Raw genomic sequence first — 10,759 nt, 5'->3', positions numbered from 1 at the left:
ACAAACACCCATCTGCTAGATTCCAAAGATAATCATTACAAAAAGCTCATTAGGTTGACGTAACACTTTACTGTATCGTCACGATTGCACAATTTAGTCTATATACCTTCTATATCATACCAGGGCAACTGTTCTGGATAACAGCATTTGGACATGTGACAGCATGGCATGAGAAATCATTCATGCCAGTCGACCCCCTATAAAGAAACACCCTTATGGAGGAATCTAATCGGTATGCCCTGAAAGCATTTTATCGTGAAGAGACTACTGCATACATATGTATGAAACATCTATCATCTACCACTTCACAGACGACAGTGCTCTCTGGTAAACTGCTTTTCACCTCTCTATGCAGCATCCGTCTAGGACAAAAACGCTTCACTGTTGTAAAAATCATGCTCAGTTAAATAAGCCCTGGCCTCAATATCACGAGGAGGCAGTTCACGCACCTCCCTGACCTCTTAAACTCGGGGTGAACTCAATCAATTAATTTATGACTGCGGTGGAACAAAGAAATCACTGACACAAGTTCATAAATTTCATGAGTGCACTTGAACTACCGCTCCGAACCCGAAACGGCATTTGCTACCCTGAAGGCACATGCACAATGGTTGCGAATAACATCAACGCCCGAGTAACCATGATATTCGTCGTTCAGCTGTAACACCCTTCCAGCGGCTAGCTGCCATGCCACCCGAAGGAAGCACGAGGGCTCGGATACTGCCAGGATGCCCAAGCCTAGACAGGGGAAGTCGAGAGGCAGAGGTCGCGTTCGAACCACGGACCTTCCGGTCAGTAAATTCGCGCTCTAACCACTTAAGCCATCTCGCTCCAACCATGATTCTGCCAGTCAAATGAATGTGATAAGACAAGCCCGTGCGTCCCAAGTGAGCAAACACCAGATGAATATTGAGGAAAGTTTAATAATGCGCGCTTACATGAACTATAAGCGAGAAGACAAGGGCTGACAACGTGAAATATCTCGAGATAAGAGGCGGTTGCAGTGAAAAAGTCGTTGCAATGCATCGTTATGAGCGTTTGAAGTCACAAACAATCGGAGAAGATATACGCACGGTGTTAGGTGATGATGAAGTTTCGGTGGGAATGCAGTCACTGTGCAACACAACGCAGGTTATTCAGTGGGCGGTTCAGTGGTCGGTGCAGGTTCTTCTGTCGGGGTGGATTGCGTCTTCGGCACTTTGCTAGCTTCCAAAGCCTCTCGAGAGCTGCGGGCCAAGCGCTCTAATTCTGTTTGAATATCTTTAGGTGACATTCCAAGTTTGTCTAGCCCGGAAAATCGCATAGGAAAGCAGAAACGAGGTGAATTAGCATGTGGAATCGCGACATATAAGCATGCATCGCAAATGAACAAAGGTGACCCATGTGGACCATGTAGAGCTCAGTTGGTGGAGAACAAACCCGACCTACCGGATATGGATCCCGAACAAGCTGCAAGGAATTAGTCTTTGACGAAAAAAGACAAGAATTCAAGTGATGACCGAAGCAAACAACTCCAGGGTTTTGATTTGGGGATGCATTGTTAAAAAAACTACCGGAACTCATGCGCTGAGACGGAACCCTAGTTTGGTGTAACGCAGTTGAAAACGAAATGACGAACCCGGGAATATCACCAACTACAACACACACCGAATCAAACAACAGGAGGATATATAACGTGTACTGAGGAGAAATCCATAAATCTACCGAACACAGGAACGGAAACAACTGTCTCTTGATCCGGATTCAAAGGCAAATCGAATAAGTTCCGAAAAACGGCATGTCACAGTAAATTCTTGGGGGAGTTCAGATAACCGAACACCGGAATAATCGATGCACCGGTCAGGTAGTAAAAGCGAGTATAACAACCATTCGACTAGCCTGATTCTGAGCCCTTATTGAGTACATAGCTGAGTCACTGTGGGGAGCAACATTTCCGTTTTGGAAACGTTCCAATCATTCATCAAGTGAACAGAGGAATCATCTCTACCGAGAGATTCAAAACAAATAAACTTCTCGTGACTTCTCAACAAAACACACCGTACAAAAAACAGAAAAATCTAACCGCAAAGCCTTTTCGACTGGGTACGATACCGATTCACCACTGAGTTTGCAATGCCTACTTAATGGGAACGATGGGTCCCAGACTTATCGGTGAGAATCTCAAAGTGAAACGCTCTGAACCTATAGTAAAAAATGAGTCGAGAGTGAATCGAATTAGACGTGTGTGTGCACTGATTAGGTTGTGGTGTTGAGAGTATGGCATGAATTTAGCTGTATTTTTCGGCCCATTGAATGACGCAGAACAGGCCCCGTGACGGCTGCGTACTACGCGCTTAATCAGTACCTGTGACAGGCGTGAACTGTGTGAGCTATTTACGCACCACACATGGACTCGGTAGGTAAGCGCTTGTACATTCAGAATGCATGTATAGGTGGGGTGCAATTAAAGCTGATCTCCTGACTATTTCAACAAAGTTCGGGGCGAAGCACAATTTTCTGACGAAGGCACGTGAGGGGATTTGTTGGTACCCACATAACCGTCAATGTAACATCTAAGCCATCATACGGTCATATTTCTTAACCTCTTCGTATCGATTCTCCATTGTTCCCGGTTGATTGGTGACTACAGAATCAGGTACCGTCGAACGAACGATCGCAGTTACATGGGTAACATGAGAATGGGTTGGGACCGAAAAGCGACGATCATGCGGTAGGCTCACACAGGATGACATTTCACCGTGAAGGCACAAGGATTTGTTTGCTTATCCAAACAGCGTCTAATTGTCCTTACTCGATAACTTTTACAACTGCCTCACAGCAAATGTTATGATACGATGGTTAACCTGTGAAAGAGTGATCTTCCTTTGGATGGCTCACGAACGAGCGGCAGAATTTGGTCTGCCAGACAGAGCACAGCAAAAACCTGCTTCTTCCAATGCATGTGTCCAAAGCAAACAGTCTAAAAAAATATGGCAAACATGAGAGGGAAATGCGACATTCTGCGGCCTACGGGTCCTGGTGAAGTCGTTCTCAAAGGATGGTTTGAAGCATGAAAAGCTGGGAAATCTGTAATCTCGTCGCAAGGAGTTTCAGTGAGCTTCAGCAGTCCAAGAGTAGCACAAACGAATGTAGTACCTCGAAAAAAAGTAGACATGCAAATGGACAAATTAGATAGACTAAGACCGGTACCGGAATAGAAGAACCCTACTCACCAGCTCCTTGGGGTGGGGCAGATGGGCTGGACGCGCCGACGCCGGGGACATTCGTCTTTTTGTTCAGCAGACTCGTGAAGAAGTGGGCAAGAACACCTTCAGAAGCCCGAGAATTTGGAGCAGAACTAACTGGTGCGTTGCCAACACCTGAAGCGGCGCTCGGTGGAGTGGGCTGCAGAAAACATGGACCACAAAGCAGTATACGCATCGTCAAAGAACACACTGTATCAAGAATAATAAAAGGGGGCAAGACATGCAAATTTTGGTCAATATTCTACCGTTCGTATGTAAATAGGCTTACTTTAACCGTATGTAGTTGTGCATTCGCCAACAAAAGTACAAAATAGCCTAGATTATCCGCACCCTGGTGTCTCCCAGATGCCCCGTGTCGATTCTAGAGATAACATACTGAGAAATACTTATTTGAGTTATCTAATCAATTGCTTTCAACTCTTCCATTCGGGATAGAAAAAAGCCGGGGAGTATTGACCTGATGTGGAATTGCGAGCTCGGAATCAAACTACATGTACGTGGTCTACCAAGCTCTGAACGATCATTTTTCTAATAAACACTGGTTTATCTGATATCGTAAACTTGGCCGGGCCTACGTAACGCGCAGGATTACACCAACAAGGTCGCAAAACGATGAGTAATATACAGGTGGTTTGTAAAGTTGCTGGCCAACCAGACGCAAGACTACGTGGGTGCCCAGGCTGGTTGGTGATCAGATGGATAAAACCGCACAACGATTGGCTAATCCGGATTCCGCTCGCATTGTCGCCTTCAAACAAGAGTGCTCCCCACTTTCAGAGTTAATCTATAGGCTATGTTACGCGAGAGTCTGACGATAACACGAAGTGTGCGATGATAAAATGCCGGATTGAACCAAGGTCACAAGAGCTAACAACGGGGACATGGACACGGGTATGGGGTTGTAAACGGAAGTCAACAACGGTCGCGTGCTTATTTTCCAGCGACCCAAGAAACGTGAGTTTCCCGTTGCAAATGGTTGTCGGTGAAGGGTTCGCCGGAGTCCGGTCATGCCAAAGTAACGCTCAATGAAGGAGGCTACTGAATACGTGAGATAAACGTGATTATCGTACCAGCTGAAAAACGATGTGGCCCGGCGCAACACATTCAGTTGCTTAAAAGCATCATAAACGAGAGATTCAGCTGGGTTCCAGGTGAGTCTCCCGTCAAAATCAAACCGGTTTACAAATGAGTGTATTTTGCTAATTACGTGATTCTCTTTATACGCTTTCACAAACTTTACAGGATGTCCAAACTGCCCAACCTAATTTCATCGGTCGTTGGGCGAGATTCATACACGCTGAGTCCATTGCGTTAATGGCGCCTTATCCCACCACAATAATACCAATATATGTTGAGTTCAGCGCCGCCTGAGAGCGTGGGCACTTCGCTGTCGATTCTTCGAAATATACAACCCTTTTTACAATAAGTCCTCACACGTTCCCATTGTTTGTTAAGACTTTCGTTCTCTGATGGCTACGCAGTTAAACACTAGCAATCAACGCTAATGTGCTGTTGTTTCATTGCGAAGAAGTCTGACGTCGTGTTAAGGCAAAACCTGAAAATGATGCCAAAAGACCCTTGTAATCTGGTTCTTTCCTTCATTCAACAAATAAGCAAGGGTGTACACCAGCAATCTGCTGTTGTTCAAAGCAACAGCCTTCGAAGCGAACGATAGTTAATCCTGTGATCATTCGCTACTTTATTCCGTCTCCTGTTTAACGAAAAGTAAATAGCCTGTGACTAACCTTCCATTTCAGTCAGGTGGGTAGCTGGTGACGACGAGACAGTGATCATTGTTGTCGCAGCGACGTCCTAACAACCATCCACCAGGATGTCACCGTCATTGTGCATTGCTCCAAGCATCTGCAAGAGATCTTTCTGCTGCTTAGAACAAGCACTTCAAGTCTTTTATCGCAAATTTGTTGTTCTACACGAAGAATGGCGGCTATCCCCCGTTCAAACACCTTGACTCTCACCTTGCCGTTGATACACTGCAGGTTTGCAATTCATTCAATCACCACAGGCATTATGTTAGGCTTTTTTCGTTCTAAACCTGTCACTGGGGAACAAAGACCGGAGAACGCAGAAACGGTCGATTGCTCTGGTTCTAAACACACAACAGCTCTTATCTGGTATCCGTTGCAGTTTCGTCCAAACCATGTTCTTTTTACAACCACCTCCGTTTGATTTCGCCCAAACAAATAGTGAACCGCGTACATTCTAAGTCTTGAATTTATACAGAACAGAGATCCGTCAACTATCCGTTTGAGTTATCATCCATAGTTGTTACGGACTTGTGGGGGCGAGTTGGCATAAGTGGTTAGAGCGCGAATTTACTGACCGGAAGGTCCGTGGTTCGAACCCTACCTCTGCCTCTCGACTTCCCCTGTCTAGGCTTAGGCAACTTGGCAGTATCCCAGCCCTCGTGCTTCCTTCGGGTAGTATGGCAGCTAGGCATCGGTGTTGCAGCTGAACGACGATGTTATGGACCTGTAAGCCAAACACTATTACTAACTTCAAATGATACAAAACCTCAGGTTGATGAACACCGTTGAACAGCCCACTGCCAGTTTCGTTCGTTTTGAGACTCATTATGTGAACCCGGTCGCTGGATTCCTGAACTTGCAAAACACTGTTACCGTTGATATTTCAGAGAATAAGAGAAGATACACCGTACTACCTCTAAATCGGTATCCGGTGTAACAACACCATTGACTTCAGGCAATTACCCGCAGAAAAACTACACCACAGTTTCTGCTACCCTATGTTTCTCTCACTATCCGGTATCTGCCGCATAGACGGGCATTTGATGACTTCCATTTCGACGATAGTTGTGCCCATCAGAGAAACAACCGAAACGAAGTTTGTTATGCTAATCGGAAAATTAATGCATCGACCTATATTGAAGTAAACCGGCAAGACCGGTGTGTCAGTGCGTGCTTCCAAGATAGGCTCCACGGAATCACAGTACTGAGCTTCTGATAAACAAAAAATATTTGGACGCTTACTTCGACTCTTGTACAATGCCGCGAGCCACCAGAATTAGTCTGTCCCAATGTTTTACCGAATTAGACCGCTTCATCCACTAGAATGGCAGTCGAAATGCTACCAAAGAAGGCTCCTACTCTCAGTGATATGTAATTTGACTTATTTGTATAAGCTGGGACCAATGAACCTCTGAGGTTCATTCAACACACTAACTGAACTGCTTGTGTACTGCAAAGCTACATACGTAGGTCTCACAGAAGAGCCTGACGGACTTGTTCACTGCCTTGCCAGCATGTTTGGGGCATACGCTTCAACATAATAGCACATGGGACGTTCGCGTTTGATGTAGTGATCGGTCATTGACCTGTGATGACAGCTAGTGGACGTTTGTTACGATTGCAAACGAACTGCGACTTATCTCAGAGAGGATAAACAAGCTTTGCAGAAAATTTGCTGGGGAGTTGGCACAAGTGGTGTACACAACACCAGTATGTTCTAGTACCTAGTTTCACATGTCCAAGTGCGTTGAAGGAAGCGGGTTTACAAGTCGCCGTTTAGATGCGGAGCGTTTATAGGCCATGTGAAAAATCACTGTTCCGCTCACCGGGCAGGTTAAACCTTGACCTGTAAAGTTGTCCTGTGACATATAAAGAGAAATATCGGACGACTGTGGAAGATGTCAGTTTGAAGGTCAAAAGCCAGAATAAAACAAAATGGAACGGTAGAAATGATGGCAGAAGAACGGTAAGGGCAAGATGGCTCAAGTGGTTAGAGCGCGAATTTACTGACTGGAAGGTCCGTGGTTCGAACCCGACCTCTGCCTCTCAACTTCCCCCGTCTAGGCTTGGGCAACCTGACAGTATCCCAGCCCTCGTGCTTCCTTCATGTGGCATGGCAGTTAGGCACCGAAAGGGTGTAACAGCTGAACGATTTCGAGAAGAACATTAGGATCGCATCAAGTTTCAACTGAGCACGGCAAGTAGTCTAGCTGGCTATTCTAAACTGGCTTTCTCCTCGTATGTCTCAGAGTGGGATATTCGTCTGTCTTTCGGTTAACTAATACCGATACGTTGGAACAAGGAGACGGTAATAAGTTGAATTTCTGATACCTGTCACCGCGGTTATCGACGAGTTGTTCCAAAAGCAGGTGGTAGTATAAAGAATTTGATGAAGTATTAGGGTGTACTCATTTATTCTTGTTTTACCAATTAATCGGAGTGCTAGTCAACAAACATACAGACCAAAACACTACTCCTAAAGTTGCTGAAAAATCTTCGACAGCCCACGATCAGTTTCGCCCTTCTCGGGGCTCATCAGGTAAGCGCAGTCTCCGAGTTTCCGTCAACCTCATGCTCTACTTGAACTCAAACTGGAATTCGACAAATACTTTCATTTTCACAGGAATTAGGCTAGGACAGGAGAGTGGAACTAAATGTGATACGATGGTTTGTGTGCCTCCACAACCAGTTGATGATCCGTACTGGGGGGTTCCACGCGACACTCGCAGTCTCTCATACTGGGTAGGTGGACACAGTCCCCTGACCCTCCAAGTTGTGGGCTTAAACATATGTGACGACGAGTTCCGTAGAAAAAATGTAAATGTATTTGCATTTCCAGCCAAACACCGCTGCCTTGATGTCAGGTTTTTGAGCCAAATAACCCTAATCGTCCCTAGGTATGGGCGCCTCGATAGTATCCCAGCCAATGTACAATCATGGAAATTACATACCGCAGTGTAGCATAAGTGTCTGATTATTACTATTATTATTATTATTATTATTATTAGCCGTAGTAGTAGTAGTATTGACAGGAGACTCACCTGAATTCACCTGAATCTCTCGTTTATGATGGTCCACACATGCAGTTGATGGTTGATTGATGCGACCAATCACAAACGAGAGATTCAGCTGAGTCTCTTGTCAGAACCAAATTCATGTTCAAATGAGAGTATTTGTGATAGATCACTGTAAAAAAATAACGCAAAGAGTGCTGCTGACTCGGTTGGCTTGCTTGTGAGGAAGGCCCAGAACATCACAACTGCTACCATCTAGGAGTATCGATCCGTGAAGCCTTACGCACACGTATTTTGGAGGAGAATGACCGAAAAATGGAACGGCCCTCAGCGAGCCCCGAGATGCACTCCACAAAAAATCAACCATGGTGGGTGGTCGAATAGAATGATTTGTATACTGAATAGTTTGTAGTGAGTAGTTCATGTACAAAATCACACCACTTACCAGTGATTTTTCCATCTTCTGTGGAGCCTGGAGGTTACAAGTCACCAATTACGTTAAGATTTTATCATAGAAGTGAAGGGCTTCAGAAAAATTTGTTTTTTTTATGTCATTTTTATTCCACAATCTTAACTGGAGTGATCGATTATCGCTGACCGATCAAACAATGAATCTGGAGAACTATTATGCCGACCAAACCAACGGAATAGAACTAATCTATATGGATTGTGCATTGTGCAAAGCACTACTGGTGTAACGGTGATACTACTGATGGGAGAGGCATGCGAGTAGTATGTTTCCTTCTTGTAAATTCGCTTTGCGTCCGTTGAAAAGGGAGATCTGTTGCGGAATTTGTGGAGTCACTTTGTAGCATTTGCTTGAAGTTGAGCAACAGTCGACGAATATTCAGAAAAGTTCAGGAAGGGGCGTTCAAAGAGAGGATGGATATTCAGCTTTGTAAACAAGATGCACAAGAGAGTTTTGCCTTCCTGTTCCTGTTCAGTTGGCATTTTCTAGTAAACAACTCCGCAGCGACGGCTTTCTTCCTTTCACCGGTACGTGTCTTTCTCAGCTTCCCCTTCGCCTCCATGCAGTTATGCCCCAAATTTAGGGGCACTTTCAAAGTGATAAACAATGGAACTAATGAACTATCATCACTTTGAGTCCTGAGAGGCAAGAGACGCCAATACAACGAGTCCAAACTCAGTGCAAAACAGGCACCGCAGGATATAAAACGCCGTTTGCTCTTGTCACCTTATTACTTTATCAATTTGTTTATTTGTTTATTCTTTTATTTCGAGTCCAAACTCAGTGCAAAACAGGCACCTTTTATTTATTAATTCCCTACAAATTTCGGAAGGTTTATAGCTAGACCGTGTTTGTGATCAGTAGTTCGAAAAGTCCACTATGTACCGATTAGAGAATAAGGATCAAGGTAGTGTCGTGTTGAAATTTCATCCTTTGGACTTGATTTTCATCAACGTCCTATTAACCACCACCTGAAACGACTGGATAACAGACGTTTGCATCACCCGAAAATAGCATTTGAAATCATATACGTCACTGAGTGGTGGTTAGGGCTACTTCGATTCCTGCACGCCAGGAACAAGCTAAGTCATCACAACCACGACACATGCTATTCCATCCAGCTCACTCCCAGCTGCTTGAGCACTACAGCTAACCACAAAGGTTTCGTTCCTCTTCGTGAGTTCACATCTTAAAGACACGTGAAACACCCATTGGACCCGGCCAATGCCCGAATTCGAGCTGAACTACCTAGTGGACCTTAAGAAACTCCTTGAATCCAAGACGAGTTGAGATGGCGAACCTATTAGCTGGACGTATATGACCTTCAGCAACCCCAACTGCGCTTCTCGAGAGAACTTGCGGTGAAACCACACCTAGAATAGTTAATTAAAAACCGTACGCTTAAGTTTCCAAAAGAATCACTCGCTCATGCTGCGTTTTTCATGCCATCCTCAAATTAACTGTGCTTCTGCTCAGCTCGCAACATCTCGCCGGTGAGTGATAATCATGCTATTCGAGGTTTTGGGAAATCACCGGTTTTGTCCGTGAGCATCACGTAGGTTCAGTGCAGTTAGCTGTTTTCAATCGACTGAATCAGTCAACTGGCCTTAAAAGCGTTCCATACCCATGGTACACACTATGGTCTTTGAGTGTTCTGTATGTAATCAAAATAAGTCCTCACGCTAATCAAAAACTACATTGAATTCAAAAGATTGTACGTGGAATATGCAAGTTTCATGTTGCATGAGCGGATAGGGATGCATTGAACCAAAGGTACTGTCATCAATAATCATCGATACGACGGCAAACGTCGCAGGAGTTATTAGCCACTTCGAATGCATCGTTTTGGACGGCCGTCCTAGAAAAGTAGTCTTGTCCACAGTAGTAGTAGCAGACTGGCACTGCCCTTGGCATGATCCCGAATGAGACGTTTCTCTCTTTTCTCCCATATTCTCCTGTTACTCTTTCGCATTCACCGCTTGCATTCACTTTTTATGTTTGTGACCATGCTCTTCAAAAATAAATGATAATAGTAGTAGTCGGCGAGCTGAACCACCTCCTCGTGTTGCCGACCGGGTAGCCTCGACGTCTGTCTGGATGAGCTAAGAGTTCAGCAACTCCAGACAGGGTCAACCACCCCGTTTGGTTTCAATGTGCTGGTTACTTTCGACAATGTACACTACGAATCATCTGGCGCCTCCGCACCACTTCCAACCAGTACACAGGAGAGACTCGTTGGGTTCACGTGTGAGGAATGTGGCAAGT

The 10,759-nt window shown here is 45.0% G+C and overlaps 2 protein-coding genes across 2 annotated transcripts in view; one reads left to right on the top strand and one right to left on the bottom strand.

The window, feature by feature from the left end:
* Window positions 1–910: 910 nt before the first annotated feature.
* T265_09040 (hypothetical protein) overlaps window positions 911–10,759 on the bottom strand; it is a gene marked incomplete at both ends in the record, with an annotated part of 23,771 nt that continues 13,922 nt past the window's right edge. Inside the window, 2 exons of the mRNA XM_009175009.1 lie at window positions 911–1,284; window positions 3,213–3,384. Coding sequence (XP_009173273.1) covers window positions 1,133–1,284; window positions 3,213–3,384 — 324 coding nt within the window. The remainder of the gene's footprint in view (window positions 1,285–3,212; window positions 3,385–10,759) is intronic.
* Window positions 7,252–10,759, top strand: part of T265_09039 (hypothetical protein) — a gene marked incomplete at both ends in the record, with an annotated part of 6,375 nt that continues 2,867 nt past the window's right edge. Inside the window, 3 exons of the mRNA XM_009175008.1 lie at window positions 7,252–7,261; window positions 7,452–7,667; window positions 10,622–10,741. Of these exons, the coding sequence (XP_009173272.1) occupies window positions 7,252–7,261; window positions 7,452–7,667; window positions 10,622–10,741 (346 nt within the window). The remainder of the gene's footprint in view (window positions 7,262–7,451; window positions 7,668–10,621; window positions 10,742–10,759) is intronic.

This window comes from Opisthorchis viverrini (assembly GCF_000715545.1).
Source record: "Opisthorchis viverrini unplaced genomic scaffold opera_v5_253, whole genome shotgun sequence".
NCBI classification, from domain to species: Eukaryota; Metazoa; Platyhelminthes; class Trematoda; order Opisthorchiida; family Opisthorchiidae; genus Opisthorchis; species Opisthorchis viverrini.
The sequence above is the reverse complement of the archived record's forward strand: the minus strand, read 5'-3'. Positions and strand labels throughout refer to the sequence as shown.